We start from the raw sequence: 25,739 nt of genomic DNA, 5'->3' as shown, positions 1-25,739 counted from the left end.
TAAATTCTAACTTAATAACTTGGAAAATTTTCAAATTAGTTCATAGAAGGCGTTGCTACAATGCCTGTGAAAATGTTCGGCCGGAGAGAAGATATTAGATGAAAGTTTTCGAATTCAAATCAATATGTATAGTCTCAGGTTACAATGTCATATTAATATTACCATGTTAGAAAAAAGTTGTGTCAGCCAGTTTATTTATCATCACCATTTGCAAACTGTAACAATAATCTTAACCCTGAGTATGATTTGAATAAAAACGTTAAACTTGAGTTATGTGAAAGGAGTCGATTCATAAAATAGAATTCTGTATCAAGTAAATATTCTTGAGAACAATTTAATTTATTTTAAGTATAGCTAATTTTACTTTTAACAGTTGTTTAGAGAGAGCGGGGTAATGTAAATTTCGGATAGTTAAAAATGTACGTACTGATATGTATACGTAAAGAACACTTGTAGGTATTTAGGATTCTGTAAAATTTATTGCTGGAACGTAAACTTGCTGAGAAAGAAGAGAAAAAAGTTAATGTCAGCCGTACAAAATCCTCATCTGACGTTTTGCTTAATTTTTGTTCACGCCCTTGGAAAACATCGAAAAACGTAGTGCTATTTACAGGGAATTGTGTCATTATTTATTTGTTATAGTGGTTATTTATACATTTTACTACTTCTGTATTTACGTTTATTTCGGTTGCGATTGTACTATACGGAAATAATAAACAGCTTAATTTTTTTAAAGCAACGTTTAAAACTTGGAAGTACCATGTTTACTAATTTGAACGTTTCATGAAATCAAGATAGCACTGGGAAAAGCATCTGGCCATTTGTTTTCTTATGTACGTCTGCTTCTATAGTATTTGTCAAATTGTGAATAATTATATATGTTATCATACGATTATGATGCATGAGTGTTACTGATCAAAGTTTATGAATTTTGCCACATTGTAAGTAGCTGAAATCATATATTTTATTATGAGTTACAAAATTATTTACTTGCACTACATATTTCAGAATATTATCAGCTGTTGTGTTTTGAAAGCTGTCAAAAGTGACTTCTAAAATTTTTATTATATAAGTTTTGTCTGATTTATTTTTATAGTAAAATGGTAAAATTAAATGTATTACAGTAATATGGTTTTTTTGTTGTAATTTTTATAATATTTCTTCACATTTTTTTTTGTTGTAAATAATTGTATAGTGGTGGGATTATGATAGAATATAGTGTTGTAACAGTTACAATTATTTTATGCAACATTTAATTTAAAACATGTTTCGGTTAGTTTATGAGTGCTTTAGCAAGTTCTGAAAGAGTTATTCTTTTTCTGTATTTGTAGACTTTTTATTCTGATTCTGTATGGTTAAAGCTTTAACTGTAGGATTAATGAATTTGACTTAGATGAATAGTGGTAAACATGTGTTAATCTTTATAATATTTGCTTTACATTAGATATTGTGGTTTACAATTTATATTCTTATAGTCTTTGCTGATCCCTATGCTACTTTGTAACAGATAACCACAAAATAATTAATATAAACAAAATTAATATTGCACTGAAAGTTTTAATTTACATTACACATAGAAGTTATAAATTAAAATGTTTAAAATTAAAAACAATTAGTGACTTGAAAATTCTATCTCAAAATATAGATATATTGTTCTGTCTCTCTAATATAACTGAAAAATTTGAGTATTAACAGAAATGCTACTATTATCTATTCCTACATGATTATTATTAAATAGTAATACAGCTTTAGTACTTATTGACCGCTCAAAAGTTAGCCTATTTAATATTTGACAGTTTTTTATGCAAAAATATCTGTTATTATTGTTAACATGAAAACATATATTCTTAATATTTAAATACTACATAAATAATTTGAGTTGTTAACAACCGAAGTTTGTGTTTACGAAAACTAGTTTGTAAACTATCTACATGTCAATAAAAATAATGTTAGTGTAGTAACATTATAACAAATTAACAAATTATCAATAAAAACACAATTTATTAACAAGTAACAAATTATCAATAAAAAAATTTAATTAAAGAATAATACAGAATATATTCAGGTCAAATTAAAAATAAAATTCAGTTTTCAGTAGTGACTTAATATTTAACAATTTTTTATTATAAGAATATTTGTTATGAGAATAAAATAAACAGAAAAAAAAATTGTAATATAAAATAATGTTTAGAATATAGTGAATCAATAAAAAATGTACAGCTAAGCAGTTTGCAGATCTATTAAAAAGAAAGCTCCAAGCTATTCATATTTACAAATCTAGGACCCACAGAATATTGATCCGTAAATAACTTTTGATTCATTCTACACTAAAAAATTATTAAAATTTAAAAAAAATAATTGTTTAAAAATATTAAATACTTTTTCCTTTTAATAATGTTAAATTACATTTATTTCTTTGAAATATTATGTATTGTAAAATTACTGCAGATGCATGTAAGAAAATTGCTTTCGTATTTCAAATGGAGCAAATTACAAATAAAAGCTATTTATATTGATAATTTTTTTTGTAAAATTACGTATAAATAAATAAATCTAATTTAATAATTATAATCTATAATTTTAATCAATAAATAAATAAATATATATTCAAAAATAACCACCAAAACGCAGTACAGAAAAACCTAAAATAAGTTTTAGTTATTTATTCTGTATACATATTTTATGAAAATTGTGTAATTTTTTTATAAAAAAATAGTTTGGAAGAATTATTCTATTTTCTTGATGAAAGTCATGAAGTAAAAGAAAAAATTAAACTATTTGGCTAGTGAAAAGGGATTGAAAGAGAGGTCTATCAAAAAAAAAAAGAAAGAGCAAAGTAGAAAAAAATGATTGGGCTCCCAATATCCATTGTAGCTGGACCTGCATGTACTTAGAAAATTGTTTTTAGTATCAATAGCTAAAACCATTATTCGATGAAGTAACATTTTGTTAACATAAATGAATTCAACATGTATGCTATAAAACTGTTAATGAATTTTAAAATCAGATTTTTAAACAGTTTTTTTTAATTGATGCTTGATAGACAGGCTGATGATTAAACTAGGTTTAAACACACTTATACTTGGTTGGTGTATTTTGGAGGGTACGTTGTTTATATAATATAGGCACCCACTAAGGAAAGATTTTGGAAAACTCAGTCTGTAAGGAGGTGAAAAAGGGGGCAAATTTTTTTGGAAAATTCTTCAGGAACTGAAGGTATTACAGTCCTGAAAATTTGTATTTAAACTTATTTTTCCACATTTTTTGGAAAAAATGTGGACTTGTTTAACCATTTTCAGAAAACCAATTCTTGGGGGGAAATTTTTTTTGAAACTACTGGATCTCGCAATAAAATGAATGCTGTTAATAACTAGTTATTAACAAATGGCAAAGTTTCACAACTAATTGTCACAATTATTGTCCAGGCATTGCTAATAATGCCAACTGATGGAATTGGAAACTTTGCTAAGCATATCAATTAGTATTTGGGTACATTCTCTTTAAGTGTCTGTTTTCCTGTGTTGTCCCCCACAAAAAGAAATTCATTAGGTGGTAAGATCTGGTGAGGGCAGGGAGAACTAAGTGCTGCCTCTTTGCCCTAATCATTTGTTCACCAGAATTCCATCAAGCTCTCATATGTTGATGGTGATGTGAGGGTACTTCTGTCCTGCTGGAAGTACCTCTCTTTGTTTGCAAACATTTCTTGAATGAGATCTCAGAACCACCGAAAGTTATTACTTCAGGGGTTCCTGTAGAAAGTTAGGTAAACTTAACCACTCACGGTATTTTCAAAGAAGAAAGGTTCAATTAATCCAAATGCTGACAAACCACACTACTCTGTAACACCTACTAAGTTTACTTGGTGTTCCACTATCAAATGAGGATTATCAGTCGTGCAGTAACTGCAATTATGACGATTAATTGAGCAATTTAAATGTGGTCTCATGACTCTAAACAATCTTATTTGGAAATTGATTGTCCATTATGCGTTCTGCATGGTTCCATTTGCAAAATTGATTTCTTTGGTTGGGATCCTCTTCATTGAAAGTTTGGACTAATGTGGAAATTAAACTTTTCACTTGGTATGCTTCAAAATGCAATGGATGCTCAAATTTGAAAATCCTACCTCATGAGCTTCTTGTTAGACAGATTTTCTATGAAATTGCTTGTATGTTTCTATGACCTGTCTTTCTTTTGTGGGGCTGGTTGATGTACATGGTTTTATGGAATGTTTCTTGACAACATTGTGAAAATTTCCTTCTGATTCAAACTTATCCCTGATATGAGCAATAGTTAGTCTTATTGGTGTATCTCAATGAAAGTGTCTTCTAAGCTGTCTTTGTATTGCAGCTATTTCTTAGTCTTCCAGTAAAACTTAAGGATAAATTTCTTTTCCTCAAAGCTTAGCCATTATTTTAATCATTTACATGTGAAAAGAACTTGGAACTTGGTAGTTACCTGTAAAAGTGGGTTTACATTTTTTTGGGACATGCAATATTTGAAGCTACAACAAATGTGAAAATTGAAATGGGTAACAGCTAGTAGTAAATAAATTAACATATCAAAGCAAAAGTGTAAAAGTTGAGAGATTTTCATTCTGATTTAGATACAATTTTGATGATGTTCTTATTGTTTTTACCTGCTTTTTGTTCTATAAACAAATTTACTAATCAATACCTATCGTAGATATTGATCGATATCTACGATATCAATATATATCGTAGATATCGATCAATAGATATCGTAGATATCGATCAATAGATATCGTAGATATCTAATTTTATGAAATCCTTTTACAAACTACTTTCTGATGAATTTGTCTCCTCAATATGGACATTAACAAGACACTTAATGAAAGGTGTTTTAAAAACATAAACTCATTTTGCATCTTGCGTTTTGCAAATTTTAACTTCCAGTAATTTTGAATATTTTCTTTCAAGTATGATGTATTAGTATTTTCTTTCAAGTAGGAACATCACTATGCTATTTTGAATGTTTTCAACATCACTATGCTATGAAAACATCACTATGCTATGAATGTTTTCTTTTTGCTTTTATGGTTTTCCTCCTTGTGATTGTTTTACTGTTAGTGCTATATTCCACTTTTAAAAAAAATTAATTTTTATTTGTTAATTTGTGTTTTATGCTGGTAGATTTTTTTTTTTGTTACGCTAGTTGAAGTTTGCTCACTTTTACATCTGTTATAATTTTTCTACATAAATAAAATTTTATAACTTCTGGTGTATCAATTTGTCAACCTTAATTTTTGATTCCGATTTCTATAATGTTTCATTACTATTAATTTTATTTATTTTAGTTTAAATTTCATTCTCAGTAATAAATTCATGTCATTTTACATGTACTTTTTTTATATAGTGGTAAAAAAAAATTTCATCACTTAATCATAGTATCTTTCCCTTTGTGGCTTTTTACTTTGCTGTTAACATTTTTTTCAAATATTGTAAGCTCACTGGCTGGTCTAGTGGTTAACTCATTGAAATTCAGTTGTTTAACAGTTGATTTTTGAAGTCGAAGGTTCTGAGGTTCAAATCCTAGTAAAGGTTAGTTGCTTTTATACAGATTTTGAATACTAGACAGTGGATATCAGTGTACTTTGGTGGTTGGGGTTCAATTAACCACACGTTTTAAGAATGATCGATCTGAATCTGTGCAAGACCATACATCATCTACATGTCATACATATAATCCTCATCTCATTGGGCCGTGGGGGAATTGCTTATTGTTCATTAGTTGAACAGATTGCAATGTATATGTTTCATGTTATCTAAATACAATTTAAAATGTAATAGGGTTAGAAGTTACATATTATATATTACATATACATACATATGCATATATATATACATATACATATTACATATTTATTTATTACATATTTAGATTTATTTTTTTTTTTTACCATTCATTAATTGTTGGTCGTCATATTATATATTAATAAAAACATTGTCTTGAGGCTAATTTTACTATAAGAAAAAAGAAACAGTGTATCATTTAAAAGAAATAATTTTGTGATAAAGAATTTGCGTGTAGTAAGTACGCACGTGTGCTTATGTTTTTTTTTTATGACTATTTTTGTTTATTAAATTATTTATGGGCTGATACTTAAGATAATTTGTATGTTAGTAAGTATAAATATCAAGGACCATTGATTCTTGTTTGAGAAATATTCATTTTATGATATAATGATTTGACATATCTCTTATTTACTTTAAATTATAGGCTACAGTTCATTAAACTAAAATATATGAGAGATAAGCAGTGAGTGTTTAGTGTTTATATTTTAGAAAGGGTTTAAGAGGCCTGGTTGATAGGCATTTCATTTATTAGATGAATTATGAAGCCACTGATCTGAAAATGGAGCTTTTAGGTCATTATACAGGTACCATCAAATTACTGTATTGATTAAGTAAAGTAAAAAAAAAAAAAAAAAAAATATTAAATATGTAAAATATAAAATATTATAAACCTTAATATTGTAAAAGCTTATATTTTTTGTTATTAATAATTTGTAAAATCTTATATTTTTAATAAAAGATTTTATCTAGAAATTAGCACTTATTACAAATACTTAAATGTGTATTGTTTATTTAAAATTTGGTTGCATTCCACAAATGTGATTTTTAAAAAAGTTAGAATCTCATGAACCAATTGTTATTATAATTATTCATGTGTCTTTTATTGATAATAAGATGCATCTGTATGTTAAATTCTTTTGTCTGCAACAATAAGTTTGGTATCTTTGGCAAAGTTTTGAGTCCTTTCAAAAGGAAAATAATTGACATGCTTTTTTCTTAATATTTTTTGAATACTTAATTCTATGCTTGCAAATTATGTGTAATCATTGTCTTGTTCTAAATTATTTATGTTGCTGCATCTAATCTTTGTTACCAGTTGCAAATTTTATACATTGATTGATGTTGTCTACATTCATTCATGTAACTTGTGTGTATGTATTTATGTTGTGTTTACATAAATATTTTGTGTTCTATGTTGATTTTATAATACACTAAGATTTTGTGCGAAGTAAATATAAAATATTATCTATCTTAAAGATAGCACAAGATTGCTATTATCTGAAATGAATTGTTATGGTAGCTGATTAACCAAATTGGGTCTATTAGCCTCATATAAATAATTAACAAAAGGTTGGGTGTAGACGTACATTAAACTAAAGAGATATAAATCATTATGAACTTCAGTGTAATTAAGATTCTTTATAAAAAAAATTGTAAGAATGTTTTGATCACAAAATTACTTAAAAATTAAAATAAATATTAAAAAAAATATTGTTGTTTAGTCTTAGGCATAAAGAAGAATAGATATAATTAATTCTTTCTATCTTTAAATACAAATATAAATAATTAATATACGTTTCAGCTATTATTAAAGCGTTATCTTTTTATTTCAGACAGCTAATATTTTTTATTTTTTAGTAAAAGGTTACCTTTAATTAATCTGATTACAGGGTTTTTCTAAAAATGCCTATTAATTATTGTTTGCTTTTAATAGGAGGGAAAGTATTGTAATCGATTGAACTTGGGCATGTGTGGTTTTTAGCAGATCTTGTCGTTCTGATACCTAAGGAACCCAAAAAACCAGATGGAAATTTTCCAGATGTTAATGTTAATATGTACATGTGTGCATTTGGTGTTGGCCTCTAAATCACTTTATATTTCCAGAACTACTGAACCAATTTTGACAAAAATTTGTCAGATTACTTATATATATATATGGGACATTGATACCATTAAATTTTCAACTTAAAATTTCAAGGGGGTGAGGCTGCAGAGAAATATCTCTCTCAGTATCTTGAGATTTCGTCTAATTAAGGTCATATTTTTCTTAGGTGCATTTGTTAACAATTAAAAAATAACAATATTTGTAAAAAAGGTTTTGCAAAATCGCACTCCCACCTCAAAAAATTCCGTTGTAATTGTCTGTTATGTTTTGACATCACATATGAGTGGTAGAATTAAATAAATGAATAATATTTAAAGTGTAAAACAGTAATTCAGTCTTGTTGGGTGTCGAACTCGATCACCCGTTTGACTCTGTATCTGGTGTTAAGCCTCATGGCCTGCTGACTCTACAAGCGAAATTTGTTCTATGCAAGTTGTGAAATTACATTAGTTTAGTTAGTGCTGAGTATTGCCACTAATTCTGTGACATCTGCATGAATACAGTATGTGCACATGCTTTATTTAGAATCATTGAATTAAATAAATGAAACATATCATATTTAAATAAAATTATAAATACTTTAAATTAAGTTTTGTGTGTTTGTGTGCGTGTGCGCGTATGTTTGTATAAGTCGTGCATCAGAAACAACCCGCAGTTGTAGGACTTTTCTTGCCAGAACGGCTAAAGCCGCGTTCTGGCAGAGTTCTACAACTGTGTTGTCAGCTTTTTTTTAATAATTTTCATTCAAAAAAAAAAATTGAGTTGGTTAGTTGATGCTAATTCTCCATTATTTTCTTAATTATAACTTCAACATGGTTACAGTATTCTATATCTTCAGTTGTCTATTTTATACATTTAATTGTTTGTCTTTCTCTTCCACTTTTGCTTCTTAACCGTACTTCCTTTAGCAAATTAACTAAATCTAGATGTTTATGTATATAGTATACACAACCTGGTAAGTCTATAAGATTCTGTAACAAATTTCTGTCTTCTGTTTCTTAAAATCTTTAAGTGTTAAATCTAAGTCAGTCTAAAGCTTAGAAAATATTTTATTTATTTTAATTTTTTTAGCAGAACATTGAACAGAGTGTAGGTATCATTTGAAATTTACAATAACCCATAGTATAAAATAATTATAAAAAGAAAAAAAACAGTAATATTTTATTCAAATTGTTCAAAATTATTATGATTTAAGTTATCGATTAATCTGCTCAATGTCAAAGTGGGGAGTGAGTTACGAAACCCATTTATCACATTCTTGCTGACGGTTTTTTATGAGGGAGTCATTTGTGGTTATGGATGTATGTAAGGAAATTTTTAACAGTTTGCTGCTTGTGTATATTACTAAATAAATATAACAGATATATGCCATTGTTGATTTTGACCAGCTGTGAATCATGTGAAGTAACTTAGTGATCTTTCACTAAATTGTTTTTTCCTTTCTGAGCAGGGGTTTACTTGTTCTTTTTATTTTCTACCACATGGAAACCCTTAAACTTATCTAACTTTGCTGTAAAAGGTTTTCTTCCTTAATGTCATTAAGCTTTAATACTTATTATACAACGTTTAGCAAAAAATTCTTAATTTGCTGTATTTTCTACAAAAGTTTTGGAATTAAAACTGGAGTTATGAGTAATGTATAAAAAAGGTCAGTATCAGTTAGTTATTGCAGCAGTTAATAAAATTCAGTATGTAGAATGAATATGGATTTGAATATTAGATTGTGGATATTGGTGCTCTTTGGTGGTTAGGTTTCAATTAACTACAGATCTCAGCAATGGTTGACCTGAGGCTGTACAAGATTACACTTCATTTACACCCTTATTTCACATATATATATATATATATAATATTTAACATTTAAACATTTCTTCCAAAAAATCATACATTAAATTCAAACCATTAAATGTAACATATAAAAAAATATGTAGTCATAAATATAAAATTAAAAAATTAAAAATTTGATTATTATAATAAATAAATTATAATAAAAAGGAACTATATATATATATATATATATATATATAACTAACTATAGTTCATTTAGAAAATAAGTAAATAAATAAATAAAAATTATTTATAAGTGTAACATTTTTTAAATAAAGGTGTCTTTTAAATTTAAGTTTAAGCAAACATTGAGAAAGTTTGGGAGTATTGAGTTCAATGCAATAAAATAGTTTATGTTGTTATTGGTTTCTTTTATGTGTTTTTTATTAATTCTTGAGTTATTTCAAAGTTTTTTTGCTGTTTAAATGTTTATAACTTACAAGTATGTAATCTTTTTCTAGGTGGCTTTTCTCCGTGCAGTATGGAAGATTATAAATTTTTATTTAAGGTAGTGTTAGTTGGTAATGCTGGTGTTGGAAAAACATGTCTGGTTCGCAGATTTACGCAGGTAACTTTCACTGTAATGAATAAGTATTGTCGGTTTTTAAATTAGAGTAGAATAGACTCAATTAAATTTTAATTAATAATAGTTAATTTTAATTTGAACCAGTTAATTTAGTTAATTTTAAGTGAAAATTAATCAGTTAATAACTAATTAATAACTTAGTTAATTTTTCTGTGGACCATTTTTATCTAGATAATGTGCTAGTCATTAGTTGATAATACTAATAGGGGAAGAATGAGGAAGGATTGTATACTTTTCTCTGATGTTTAACTAACACATTGGTATAAAAGAATTTTGTCTCATGAAAATTGTACCTACATGAATAAATATGGGCAAGTGTAAATAATTAAGCTGCTTTATTGTCAAGGCATTTCAACAAGCAAGGCTTGTTGTGCACTTGCAAAAAAAAACTTGGTTATAGGTCTTAGTGGTTATATACATACTCCCACTGTCTGTAAAAATGTAGAAATATATTCCTTTCAAAAACTTCATGTTCAAGAATGATGTGTTCAGTCTCTGGAAACCAATAACAAATTCCGCAGAAGTCATCAGGGAACGTAAACCTGCACTATGAAGATGCCTTTGAACATGTGATGGATGATCTTTGTTCAGTAATGAAGATAAATCCTTTCTCAATTTATTTCTACCCATCTGGGTAAGGAACTTTAAGACAGATCTACTAGATTTTCATATTAGCTTCTTTCTTAGATTTTTTTTGCAAAAAAAAATGTTCGTATAGACCCACTTCAGAACTTTAGTTCTAGTTGAAATTTATACTGCTAAGACTATGATCTAAATTGTGAAGACAATTTTTAATAATTGTGTCAGTTCTCTCATTGCCTACTGGTTTTAGGAATTGCAAGGGAACATCCTAAAGTAGTTTCAGAATTAAGATTAAATTTAGAAGTAAGTTGAAAAAAGCTACCTTAATGAAATTTGTAATTTTGAAAAAATCATTTAATTGTAAAGTTTTATTAAAAAGTGATTTATTCAAAATTATTGGAATTTTATGTAATATAATCTCAATAATGAGATGCAATATAGTTATAACATTTTTTCTTTCCACTGGAAGATTTCTGGTTTAAATCCTGGTCAAGCTTTGTATTTTTCATACGATTCGAAATTGAACTTTTATTGAGTGACTGTAATTTTATGTTATTCATATGTGTACAATTATTTTACTAATTCTCTAATTTTTTTATTGTTTTTTTATTTTTTTTTTTTAGGGTCTTTTTCCACCTGGCCAAGGTGCTACTATTGGTGTAGATTTCATGATTAAAACTGTGGAAATTGATAATGAAAAAATTAAGGTAATTAATTTCAGTTAAATTGGTTGTTTGTTAATCTTATTGCATTTAATGTTTGAAAGTACAAATTTAATATGTAATCCTAAAAATAGACATTTATTTTAATACTAAGAAATACAGTAGCATGCAAATTAATTCAAATATAGATGTTATTTAATAAAAAGTAACTTTATTTACGTAGGCATGAGCATATTAAAAGTAAAATATTAAAAAAAAAATTATTAATTTACTGAAAGGAAAGCAAAACAAAATACATGCTGATATAATAAATAATAAAATACACATCTACACTGATATAATACACTTATTAATAGGATTGTATTAGTACTGCATAATGTATTTAATTAACTTATTAATGCTAAATTAAAAACAAGTTTTATAATTATTAGTGACTTCCTTGGGCCTGTCTTGCAGAGCAAAGATTTTCGAAGGAAGGTTTAATATTAAAAATAGACACTCTGAGTTCTTTTTCTATATTTAGTTGAGATCTATATTTTGTCTTCAAAACAGCTGCCACAGAAATTCCGGTTCCGCAAATGTAGGATGGTGAAAATGATAATAGTATATGAAAAGCTCTTGTTTTCAGTGCAGAAAACTTATCTACCCCTGCCCAAAATTCAAAGGTTGGTTTATTACTAAATTGTCTTTTGAATTCGCCACTTGAAGTGGCAAGAAAGTGAAGTGTCTATGAAGATTTCTTTTTCAGCAGTTGAGAGCCCTTTGGAGTATTTTGAAATGGATCCTAATCTAGTTGCAACTTTCTTCTAAGTTGTTGTCAGCAAGAAAATACTTCTTAAAATTCTTTGCCAGTATGGCTAAATTATATTCAGTGGTTACAAAAACAACTTTCACATGTTGTTTTTCAGCCTTGGAAGTTTTAACACAATCATCCACATTTGTAAACATTTCTAGATTTTTTTACTTTAAATTTCTGCCCGGCAATTCCAGTTTTCTACAAAAAGCATTAATGTAATCACTTGTATCCAACATATGAGTATTTGCTCCTTGGAGTTGAAGACTCAAGGTATTTAATTTCTCGAATATATCAACCAAGTAGCTCAATTCCATCACAAATAAACCATCTCGAAACTTCTTGGCTTCTGGTCAGTTTTCCTCTTCTAGAAAAATGGTGATTTTATCTCTTAATTCATTAACATGTTGTAAAAATTTCCCTTGTGGATAACCATCTTGCCTCATAATAAAGTAGTAATGCTGAATGTATTACAACCATCTCTTTACAAAGTGCAGACAAGATTCTTGATTTTAGGGGTCTCATTTTTGTATAATTTACTACGGTTACGGTTGTGCTAACCATCTTTAGCTCAATATTCAGACCAAGACACATTTCTTTTAAAGCCAGAGCTTCTCTGTGGATCATGCAATGTGTCTATACAAACCAATTTTTGTTTCACAAGTGCTTGTGTACTTTGGAATCTTTCAGACATGAATGAGCATCATTGGTGCATATTCTGATGCAATTTTCCCATTCTACATTTGCTTTGTTTGTAAATTCATTTAAGATAGCAAACAGTGTGAGTGCTGTTGCTTTGAAGAAAAGTAGTTCTTCTAGTGCTGACATACCATCACAGAATTGAACATAAGCAATGAAATGAGCATCTTTATTACTACTTGTTGCCTATCAAGCTGAATTGAAAACAATTTTGTCATGCAACTTCCTGTAAAGCTGATGCTGTAAATCTTCAGCTATATCACAGATTTGATGGGCAGCAGTATCATTTGATAGAGGTATGGACTGCAATTGTTTGGCAAAATTATCTCCAAATAGTTTCTACAATATCAACTGCAGTGGGCAAAATAAGCTCTTCAGGCATTTTACATCGGCTATTTTATGTGAAACTGTAAGAGACAAGTAAAGCTTTTTCATTCACAGACAAAGTTTTTTTTAAAAGTGATGTTTGCTCTTCATATGATTTTAATTCAAAGAATTCATGGGGTTTGTTAACAAACTCACTATGAAGCATTTCCAAATGTCGTTTTGATAAATTTATTTTAATTAAAAAGAGAATTTACTCATCGATTGAGTATAAACCCATTAGCTAAGTTTATTAGGTTTCTTGCTGTCTGCTACCAAAATTTTTGAGCAAATGACACATGGGGCCTTTCTTCTTCATTTACTTCAGTACTGGTAAACCCAAAATTTAAATATTCTTGAGAATATTTTCTTGATTTTATTTTTGGAACCACGTTTGTCTGTGCACTTGTTGATGCTTCATTATCAATGCTCGCTTACGCCCACTTAAAAAATTTATCCATGATATTGTATGAATCTACTGCTATGAATATTTAATACCATGAATTGCAATTAACACCAAATTACAATATACACGTTCACAATAGATTCAATAGTGATAGAAGGATCAACTCTACTGAGACTGGCTGGAATTGAATGAGGTGTAGCATTTATACATGTTTATGCAGACTTCCAAAATGTTTGAGACAAATCTGAATTTCTTGTGAAGTTGCGAGAATGTCCGATATGGTGGACGTAAGGCAGAGGGCAATAGAAAGGCATCGATTCTGGTTTTTTTAGTGCAGCGGATTGGTATTGCTAAATATCAGTAAATTTACTTATTCTTGGTATTTTGTAAGGCTTATAATTAAGGTCCCTTTGCTCATGAACATAAAAATGTGACTGAAAACATAATATTTTTCCAATCTTCTTTGGTCCGGTTAGAATGTCATTTGGCTCACAAGAGAGTTTTTTTTTACACATTGCCGGTGTTAAATGTTGCTTTTTAGCTGGCTGATGAGCTTTCCATCCAGCTGCAAGAAGTCAGCATCTATTAGTTCTCATGTATTAATCTGTTCCACTTGTTGCTAATTCTCGATTTTAAGTTCACAGCAGGTAATTTTGGATCAAGTGTACTTTTTCTAACTAATAATTGATCCTGTGTTGGAGTAGTTTTTGTTTTATGGCCACACTTTTTCTTTTCTTTTGAGGTGTTTTTCTTTAAGTTGTTTTAAAGTAGCATTCACTGACTGTAGTCCAACACTACACTTAGAAGCTATTTGTCATTGTGTCATATTGGTGGGCTCAGAAATAGAAACGATTTTCGAATATTTTCTTGAAAATATGATTTTGTAATAAAAAATGAAATTAACTTTTACAAAACACTATTTATATCATGGAAATTGCTGAATATTCAAACAAAAATTACCTCATATTACAGGGACAATTTAAAGAATGGGAGTCATCAAGCAGTGTAGCCACAATAAAGAATTAACAAAAAATTCCCTGTTTGGATTAATGTGCGTGGTACTGTAGATATTTGATTATGCTACTATTTTGATAAATTGTTAATTTTTAAAAAATCTTTTCTGAATGGCATTTACTACTATGGTTAGCCGATAATAAATGATAAACAACATTTATTTAAAACTGCAGCTAGCATTTCAATGTTTTATAGCAAAGTAAAGTAATACTTTAATTCTTAGTTAAGTAATACTAATGTTTCTTGAGGGCGTCATCAGAATCAAACTGGTCTTAATCAGTTTTATCCATTTTTACATTTAAAAAAAAGTTTAAGCTTTCTCTCTTCATCAATATTTTGATAATAATTTATTATTTTGTAGAGGAAGTTCTACTGGTTCTGCTTTTTTGTATAGTTTTTATATACAATTTTAGTAGAAGTTCTTTTAAATGATAAAATGTATTGGTTACATAGTTAATTTGAAAATATTTTTATTTCCTTGTTTGAAGTAAAGGAAGTTTTGTGATCATGAAAAATTTCAGTTTACAGATTTCAACAAAAATATCCATTTTGACCATCCCCAAATCCACTTTGATTAGTTTCGGTATGACGTCTGTATGTACATGTGTACATACCTCACATAATTCAAAAATGATTAGCCATAGTATGTTGAAATTTTGGATTTAGGATTGTTGTAACATGTAATTGTGCACCTCCTCTTTTGATCGCAATCAGCTGAACCGAAAGTGTCCAAAAAAGCCCAAAATTCAAAAAATTCGGATTTTGGGCTTTTTCTTAACTGCAGTAATAAGCCTTCATTGAGAGCTTTACAACAGTGTATTATAAGGTGGTACTTATTATCATTGATTCCCGAATTATAGCAAAATAAAATTTTAATTAATGAGGTATTGGGGTCTTACAAGGTGAAGGTACATCATTTTGAATCAGACTTCATCTACTTTTTTTTTTACTAAAAAAGAATAGAAGTAATAACTTCTGATATTTTTTTATACGTTTTTCTGAAATAAAATGCTATTTAGTTTTCATTTTAAAAAAATGTATTAATGTAATTTAATAGGCGTACAGGGAAGTTATGTGGTGTCCACATCAGATTTTTTTTAATAGATTTGAAAAAGTTTTTTCTGTTTTAGGGATTCTCATACTCAACAGGGAAACACTTCGGTAAAATTAATTTTTAAGAAAATAATCCCTAATATAATAATAAATTTAAAAAAATAATTTTTTTTTAAAATAGAAAGATACAGTCATAATTCTAAATAAACGAAGTTTAATTTTCTAAAGAGGATATTGATCATTTTTGTCTCTTCTTTTTTTTTTTCAAGATATGCTAAAGAGCAAGGGCTATCAACAAATTTTTTGCTAAAATTTCCCAGTTTGGACTTCAATTTTGTCAAAATAGCCCACCTCTTTTTCCAATTTTTGCAAAAATTTAATTCATTCTTTCCCCCAGAAGTAAGTACCTGTGTATCATATTTGATGAAAATCTGTCAATGAGGTCCAAAGTTATAAGACGAAATACTGCCCAACATATATTTGTATGTACATACGCACAAACATCTTCCTGACAAAAATAGTTTTTTTAGACTTAAAATAAAATTTTAATAAAATTTTTTTAGTGGATTGTTTACAATTTATTTAAATCTATTTTTTTATTAAAAAAATGTTTTTAAATGTCTCCTTAAGCCACAAAACTTAAAAGACCAATTTAAAAAAAAAATATTTTGGGCCGATCTGTTTACTTTCCTGTTGTATATATTATCATTATCAAGAAAGTAAAACTATTAAGATTGTTTATATTATTTATGTAACAGGATAAGTAAAAACTACTCAAATTTGGGCTGGGGAATAGTTACAGAATAGTGTTGATTATATTTACAATAAACAGTCTTATATAATTGTCTGCTGATAGAATTTGTGCAAAAAACTACTAAAATTTACTTTAAAAAAAAAATGCATGTAAATTACATGCTACAATTTTATAGCTACCTGAAGATGAGTTTGATTATAGTTAAATTTTTTTATTTTCATTTACGTAATATGGAAGCATGAATTATGTTTTAGCAATAAATAGTTTTTTTCTGTTATTAATACTGAAATAATATTTGATTTGTAAATCTAAATTAATTGTATTTGTGGAGAATATTTGAAATTTTTTTTGACTTTTTAGCTTCAAATCTGGGATACAGCAGGTCAAGAAAGGTTTAGATCGATTACACAAAGTTATTACAGATCTGCTCATGCTTTAATATTGGTATATGATATAAGCTGTCAGCCAACATTTGATTGTTTGCCTGATTGGTTAAGAGAAATTGAAGAATATGCAAGTAATAAAGTACTTAGGATACTAGTTGGTATGTATGAATATTTTAATGTTTTTTTATTCTTTTATTGCTATCTACCATGATGGATTGGTAGCAGGTTAGGTTTCTGATCCAAATCCTGGTCGAGCATGGTATTTTCCTCTATGTAAAAAATTTCCATACCATATTATCTTGTAAGTAGTAAAGACTACAAGCCATAGAAATCTATTTACCTTACCCAGAAAATCTAGAGAAAATTGATATTAAAAAAAGCAAGTTAAAACTGACATTTAATTCATTAAATTTATTCATTTTATCTTATTTAATTTCATTTCAAAATTTTATTTTATTCATTTTAATGTAGTATATACATTTATTTGAGTTATTGTAATGTTAAATGAGAAAAAAATTGTAGACTTTCTTAATGTCAATTCTTATTTCAAAATTACAGTAATTTATTGTTCTAAACAGAAAAAAAATTGTAATAGTTAATACTCTGTGGGTAAAGTAAACAATTTTCTCTAGGTTTTTTTATGGTTGGAGAGAAATATCATTTTGTTAACCATTAGAATTTTTTTTGTTTTTGTTATACTCTGCGTATTATTTTTAGCAAGTTCCTCATTGTCAAATGTTTATCAGTTTTTTTTTTTACATAATAGAAATGACTATTTAACAGCGAATTTTGTGATTTTAATTAGTGGAGAAAGCGATAAAATTCATAATGATTTAATGTTAAGTTTTCTAGATATTCTATTGTCAACTGTACTGGAAATGTAAAAATTACCAAATTTGGAACTACGTAAAACATAGATATCCTGATATCTAGGTTGTAAACAATTTCTTATATAAAAAAAAAGATAGAATTCCCAGTTTTTTAAAAATGTTCTTATATTAATATAATGGCTTTTTTTAATATTGCTAAATTCACCTCCAGAAACTATACATATAAAAACTTATATGCAATGTATATTTTTTTTTTTTTTTTTAAATAAAAGTATGGCTGTGCATAATATATTTGAAGCAGTTAGCTAAAAACTTATTAACTAAAATACATATTCTGATTTATCTTTTTCTCCCTTCATGTCAATAATTTTTTATTATATTTAACAATAAGATGAATGGATTTTCTTTGATAACTGTCATCACTGTATGATGCTGTAGGCTTCAGTTGATGTATCAGACTGTGTGGTGCTTAGCAGTTGCACAATATTTTTCATTTCAGTGTTTATAAAAGATTTTAAATTTACTTCACTAGTTAACTAAATTTTGTCTAGCAATAATTGTTAAATATAAAAGCATTTCAATTTCATGAATAAATTTATTCTTACAAGATATTCATAATGGTAGCCATATTAGTAAATCATTTTTTTGTGAAAGGAAATATTATAATCAACAGCTTAAAATATTAAATTATAGGAAGTAATTTATTATAAGGAAAAATGTAAGAATTTAATATAAGGATCCAGTAATCATTTTCAGTTAGAAAAAAGTGATACCTGTTTTATGAACAAGTAAGTTGTGATATATTCAATACATTGAATTCATTTTCTTATTATAAATTTATAATTTTTATCTAGGAAATAAAATTGATCGGGAAGACAGGGAAATACCAACACATGTAGGTGAAGATTTTGCACAAAGGCATAGCATGTACTATTTGGAAACTTCTGCCAAAGAAGCAGATAATGTTGAACGATTATTTTTACAAATAGCTGCTGAATTAATGGAGGTATGTAATTATTACTTTTTAAAATTATTTTTATTTTTAAATTTTTTGCCTGCCTATTCTCTAATTGTTAACGATGTAAACTTTGGATTCACATCCCAAGACAAATGAATTCAATTAATATCCATTAATTAATAATTTCTGTCCAGTTTTGTCCCTCAGTTTTTTTTTAGCGAGAGAAATTGAAGACTTGTAGAAGAAGATTGGCCTATAGCGTATAAGCATAATTTAGAATGACACTCCCTTTTATTTTATCTATGTTTATCATTTCTTCTGTGGTTTCACTGTTTGTCATTTCTCTGTCACCAATAATGAGATCTGGCATCCATCAATTCCATGATGAAACAGGATAAAATCTAACCACCAATACATTTTTGTTTACCAACCTGGCTTTCTGCTAAGGTTGGCTACCTGTCTTTTCACCAGGATTGTAGGTGGCGCAGGGATTACCTTCCTGTCTGGAGGTACTGACTGGATCAGTTATAATTTTACTGTAACAGCTCCTAGATGCTGTTTCTCAGCCTCCATTCTGTTGCTGGGTTCTGATTATACATACATTGACCAGATAATCCATAGATGTAGCAGGTTATACATATTACATGAATCAAGAAAGCTATAAAAAATACTGTTTAGAATCAGTTAATCAAAACATTGTTGCTTGGGTTAATTGGCACATATATTAGTTTACATGTTTGACTTGGATTGGGGTGGACATATTCACTTGAATTTTTATGTTATTAATTTGTAATACTCTCTGTCAAACCATCATTTACCTGAAATTTTCTGATGATGATTCCTTCAGTTTTTGAGCTTACTTATAATTTTGCAATTACAAAAATGGAACTTTCTTATAAAATTAACAGTTTTAAAATAGACAAATTGTAGTTTTGGGTAATCTGAAACTTGTCTTGTGTACTTAGGTACTGAATAGATGATTTATATTTGTGTCTGTATGCAAATTTACTTCCTAAATTGTTATAGTAATACTTTTAAAATGATATTAATAATTTTTGAATGGATTTTTGCAGTATAAACCATCAATATGGAGTCAGTATCAGGTTCCTCTGATCAGTATTCTTACAATTGCTTCCCGTAATGTGAATTTCTGTTAAAAGTGATGTAATTTTATTGACTTGTTTACTCATGATGGAATTACATATAATTATTTAATATCTTATATAGAAATAAAAATCAATTCATACAAAAGTATAGAAATTTTATCAATAACATGCCAGCTATTTTTACTTCCTTGTACGAAGTAAAGGAAGTATTGTGGTCATGAAAAATTTCAGATTTCAATGGAAATATCCATTTTGACATCCCTGAATCCATTTTGATAGTTTCGGGTGTGACATCTGTATGTATGTGCCTTGCATAACTCATAAACAATTAGCCGTAAAATGTTGAAGTTTTGGATTTAGGACTGTTGTAATATTTAGTTGTGCACCTTCCCTTTTGATTGCAATCAACTGGACCAAAGTGTCCAAAAAGCCTAAAATCCCAAAAAATTGGATTTTGGACTTTTTCTTAACTGCAGTAATAAGCCTTCATTTAGAGCGTTTCAACAGTACATTAGAAGTGGTACTTACTTTCATTGACTCCTGAATTATAGCTAAATAAAATTTTAATTAATGAGATATTGGGATCTTACAAGGGGAAGGCACATCAGTTTTCAGACTTCATCTACTTTTTTTTTTTACTAAAAAAGAATAGAAGTAATAACTTCTGATAGTTTTTCATATATTTTTCTGAAATAAAATTTTATGTAATTTCATTTTAAAAAAATGTATACATGTAATTTAATAGGCGTATAAGGAACATGTGGTATCCACATCAGATTTTTTTAAAAATAGATTTGATTTTGATTGAAAATCTTTTTATAAAAATATCAATTTTCAATCATTTTAGTAGTATTCTACATAGCAATAATTAAACATTTATGAATTGTATTTTGGAAACTAAATTTATTTAAAAAAAATGTGAGCACTTATTACATGCATTTTGTATATCAAACTGTTCCAATTTATGCTGTAAGTTCAAGCATTATCGTGCAGAACATATTGCCACTGGACAATACATGTAAATATGTTGTTTTGAAAAGCTTGTCTAGTTGTTTATTTTAGAGTTTTAAATACATATCTTCATTGATATGATGATATTTAGAAATTCAACAAGCAAGATTTTGTTTGTATTTTCATTTTAAGAAACTTTGAAATCTGGGATGTTGATGTCATTACATTTACAATTGTTTTATTTAATACAATATTCAGGTTTTATTTTGAGCAACAGTTTGGCTAAACAATACATTTCTGTTCTTTTAATAGTATTGCAAAATTATTTGAACTAATAAAAGAACTAAATCAGTGATGTGCACATTTTTGTTTATTTGCAGGGCATAGAATCTTTTTTGTAGCAATTGGTTTTTATTCTTCATTCAAATAATCTTAAATTACAGAATATGAAACATCTGGAAATTCAGAAGACATTTCCTGAAGTGTAAAGCAATAGTTTTCATGATTGTTTTATTTAATTTTTTTTTTATTGCCATGATGATAATTCCTATCTTTTTCTATGTATACTTGTTGTTTTTGCCTGAAACAAATAACAGCAGTATTTAACTTTACCGTTGTTCATAAAATTTATGTTGGAATAAATTTATCTGTGGATTTCTGCAGTAGAGTTTTATTTCATTGTCAAGGATTATTACAGTTTGAATTTTATGATTAATGAAGTTATTTGTTTTATTAACTATTACTTTTGTTGATGAGATAGCACACTTAATATAAATTCATCTCTATTAATATTCATAATAAGCGACTTTAAGTTATAAACAATAAGTTGTATTTTTGCCAATTTCTTCATGATAAATTGGTGGTAATTTTATAGCAGACTTTAAAAAACTGAAACTTTGAATTTAAAATAATATTCCTTTTTTAAGAATGTAGTTTCATTCTTAGCATAATGATGAGATAAGGTTGTCTTAAAATTGCATGTATGAATTCTGAATTCTTTATAACTATTGAATAACAAGAAGAAATAATGGTTGATTTGAAATTTTTTCAGCAAGCTCAATGCAAAGAATTGCCAAGGTATGATAATAATACACAGAGTATTAACGGACGCACAACTGCAATTGGCGATTCATGTTGCAGCCGTTTATCGTAAACCAGCAATTGTAGTCAACTCGTGTTAGTCATTATGGAACGAGTTATTCACAGCAACTATATATGTACATTTATATGAGAGTTGCTGTAGGACTGATTTATTAAACTACAAGGTGCTACCTAAAATATCCTGAAGTTTGCTGAAATGAAAAAAAAATGGTGTTGACTCATTATAAATGCTGATCTGTCGATATACCTTCAAATTAACTGTGTCAGGATTGCAATAATTGATACTTACATTCCTGTCTGATAAAAAGGATGCATTTCTTGTTTAATGCAGTTGTTACCTCTAGTGATTTCTATTGGACTTTTGAATGTACTTAATTATTTCCCGATGACCTGATTGATTTACTTTTGAGAATGAGGCAAAAGGTTGTATGGTTAAAGGTATTAAATTAGATGACTCTTTTATTTTTTAGGTCAAATTGTTGCTTAGGAGAAAAGGAATGTGTATTTTTATATGGATCATTTGGTTGTAGAATGGTGAAATTTCACTGTCCTTGGTCATTTTGTGTTTAAAAGTTGTTGTATTGAAAGAACTATAGTTCGGTGTTAGTTATATCAATAATTTTTGAACCAAAGAAAAATTTTTTAATACAGTTTGATAAATCCCAATTAAGAATGTTTGGAATAATTTAAAAATTTCCACCTTCTGATGAACCTTACATTCCATTTTATAAGGTTTTTCAGGACACAAAAAAGAAAACAAAACAGGGACAGTTTCATTTCTGTACTAAGTCAATTATAACTTCTCTTACATTGCATTACCTATTACTTAAAAATATAAAATAAAATAGCCTAATTATTTAAATTTTACATAAATAATGTTAAAAATTTCTCAAAACTCATTTTGAAATTTTGATTGCAAAATTATATGTTATGAAAACTATGTATTATTATAGGTTTTGTATGTCACATCTTATGCTAAGCTATTAAGATTTTAAAATGACTGAGAACTATTTTATTTAAGTCTAGTTTTATAAATTCCATAAATACATCTTACTCGTCAAAAGTGTAGTTGATGCGCAGGGTGAGGATACATTTCTAACTATGATATCTGTTGTAGTACACTATCCATCTTCTCCACTACATTAATAGCAGTGTTAACATGACTTCAGGCATTCCAAATAGAAGTACTGTGCACCTGTATAATTACATTTTCTAAATTTTGTTGAATAGAACAATTGCATAAGTGCAATTATACTTTAAAATAAAAAAACATCTCAAAGCCAAATTGTAATGAATATAAAGATTGCAGTGGTATGTGTATAAGCAATTAAAAAAAAACCTAGTAAATTAAATTTAGTATGGTTCAATGATGTATGAGAGGTTGTCTCTAAAGTAAAGACCATTTCATTGTAAAAATATTTACAAATATTTTTTTACTTCTCTTAAACTACATAACTACATACCTTATACTACTTCTCTATATAATCGCCACATGAATTAAGACCATTTATTGCGAATTGCTTACCACTCAAAGATTCTTTCAATTTCCCAAACAAATGGTTATCACAAGAGCTAAGTCCTGACTATATGGTGGGTGATTGTAAATTTCCCATCCAAACCGATCCCAAAAGACTGTGGCCATCAGTTTGCATCCAAATGGCTGTGGCTTTACCTTTGTTGGTTTGTTTGGTGATTGAGGATGATGCAATTCACTTGACTGCCGTTTTCTCTCTGGTGTGTAATACTAAATCCATGTTTCATGGTGATAACAATCGAATTAAGGAACTCATTGCCTTTTTCTATGTAGCACATCAAAAATTCCAAAGCAAATCCCATTCGGATTTTTTTGTAATGTTCTGTTAAGACGTGTGGCACCTGACGTGCATAAGCCTTTCTGAATCCTAAATGGTCATAAACAATGTAACCGGTAACAGATCTTGAGACATCAGGAAAAAGAAGGGCCAAGTCAGAATTAATTGAGCGACAATTTTTTCTGATTTCATCATCGACGTGTTTCAACAACTCCTCTGTGATTATCGAGAGCCTCTCTGAACGTTCTTCATCAGGTTTATTAATCCTGTTATTTCTAAATCTTTCACACCATTTTTTGACGTTTCTTTCATTTATTACATCATCACCATACACAGCAACTAATTGCCTATGAATTTCAGCCGGCTTAATTTTTTGATGGTTTAAAAATGTATGACTCCACTATTTTACAGTTGGTGGCAATATTGATTTTCCTATTTATTTTATAATGTAATAACTCATACATAATCAAAGATAGTGCAACGTGACAACTTACAGATAACAATGCAGTGTGTATATTACTAGCGTGGTCATGAGTAATACTAGTTCGCCAACCTTAAGGAGAGAAATTTCCCAGCGGTCTTTACTTTAGAGATATCCCTTGTATTTAGTTGGGGATTGACCTGTCAAAAGACCAATTTTACAAAAAATTATTATTTTTTTTATTTCTTTTAAGTTGCTACTAATTGGTAAATAATTAATTTATTATATATTAATTTGCATTAGATCAAACCTGAACAAGGCGTATTGAATGAAAACAACAGAATAGTAATGTATTGTCACATCAAAGGTGTAATCCATGTATGATTTACACACTAAGAGTTACCTGGTTCTGTAAGTTTTACAATTTTTGTGCAATAAGCAAATTTTGGGAACTTTAGGATAGCATTTAGAATTATAATATTACTATATAATATTTGTATTTTATTATCATTTCATTTCAGTATTTAAAGTAAAGTGTATAGAGTATTAAGAAAATTATAATTTTTATTATTATTATTGCAAAGGTTGTGGTTATATTGTGCTGAAAGGGCATTTATTTACTTAATTAACTTACAGCTTAAGAATTGTTTTATTTGTTGTTATTTTTAACTGTCTTTTCTTTTAAATAGGTTTTCCAAATAATATAGTTAATTAACATATTGTATTAAATATGACATTTTAGCGTAATTATATATAATAATTAATATTATGTTTAATTGTAATAATTTGTATTACACTTTATGGTTGTTTTTATTGTTTTGTTTTTATTATAATTATTGTTATTAATTAATTGGGTTGTTTTGTTGTTTATTTTTATTTTCATGGAGCCAAGTTTTAGTTTACCGAAATCATTTTGATTATTACATTTGATTTGAAATGATGTTTCTTCAGCGAAAGCAGTGCTTTTGGATAGAACAATTTAGGATTTATTTATTAAACATCCTTTTTTGACTTAGAGATAAAAATCTGGTTATTTGGAATTAATTTTGTTCAAAATTAGTGTAGTTTGGGTTAATAATTAGTTGAGTTGGCTGAGTAACCGAGTTTTTATTTTGAATTTCCATGTTGGAAATTTTAATGTCATTGTTTTATTTATTTGATAATCTAAAAAAAATTTAAAGAAAAAATTATAATTTATTTTAATTTTAAATTAATCCAGCCGAAAGCATAATAAGCATAATAGAGTGGAAAAGTAAATTAGTTGTTTTCAAATAGGGCATTATCTGTTTTCCAGTAACACATTATGGTATACAAAAATTAATATGTATGACTTTCACCAATTTTTCTCAAAATTATTGAGAAACCTCTTATGTATTTGGCCGTACCAACCTGGCATGTGACATCCAGATTAATGGATCAGCTACTATTCTAATTAATTATCAAGATTTAATATTACTTAATGCATATAATGTACTTAGAATGGTGAGTTTTTAAGAACAACTAAATTTCACATTATTATTAATTTGATGATGTTTTATTCGCCATTCCTTTCTTTTCCAGGCTAATTTTTTTTAACATCATCTTTACAAATTTCTCTCTATTTCTGTTTGTGTTAAGATTTCTTTATTATACATTTGATTAAGTCACTTAATTTTCTACTTCACTGAGTAACATTGCATTTAAACGCAACTATTCTTTCCCTTTCTGTGTATTTTTTTATTGTCCATATCTCTCT

The 25,739-nt window shown here is 27.8% G+C and overlaps 1 protein-coding gene across 1 annotated transcript; it reads left to right on the top strand.

Annotated features, from left to right (window-relative positions):
* Positions 1 to 804: 804 nt before the first annotated feature.
* On the top strand, positions 805 to 22,619 carry LOC142332436 (ras-related protein Rab-30-like). The gene is made up of 6 exons (XM_075378880.1): positions 805 to 941; positions 9,990 to 10,096; positions 11,320 to 11,403; positions 16,801 to 16,984; positions 18,511 to 18,662; positions 21,723 to 22,619. Exons 2-6 carry the CDS (start codon positions 10,010 to 10,012, stop codon positions 21,822 to 21,824), a joined length of 609 nt encoding a protein of 202 aa, XP_075234995.1. The 5' UTR covers positions 805 to 941; positions 9,990 to 10,009; the 3' UTR covers positions 21,825 to 22,619.
* The last annotated feature ends 3,120 nt before the right edge of the window (positions 22,620 to 25,739 follow it).

The sequence above is a fragment of the Lycorma delicatula genome, chromosome 11 (genome assembly GCF_047948215.1).
Source record: "Lycorma delicatula isolate Av1 chromosome 11, ASM4794821v1, whole genome shotgun sequence".
NCBI classification, from domain to species: Eukaryota; Metazoa; Arthropoda; class Insecta; order Hemiptera; family Fulgoridae; genus Lycorma; species Lycorma delicatula.
The sequence above is the reverse complement of the archived record's forward strand: the minus strand, read 5'-3'. Positions and strand labels throughout refer to the sequence as shown.

Bases quoted from the DNA above. Each gene is read 5' to 3' on its own strand.
- LOC142332436 (XM_075378880.1), top strand. From the start codon at position 10,010: ATGGAAGATTATAAATTTTTATTTAAGGTAGTGTTAGTTGGTAATGCT. The intron at 16,985-18,510 runs GTATGTATGAAT...ATTTTTATCTAG, and splicing joins AGTACTTAGGATACTAGTTG to GAAATAAAATTGATCGGGAA. The intron at 18,663-21,722 runs GTATGTAATTAT...AAATTTTTTCAG, and splicing joins TAGCTGCTGAATTAATGGAG to CAAGCTCAATGCAAAGAATT.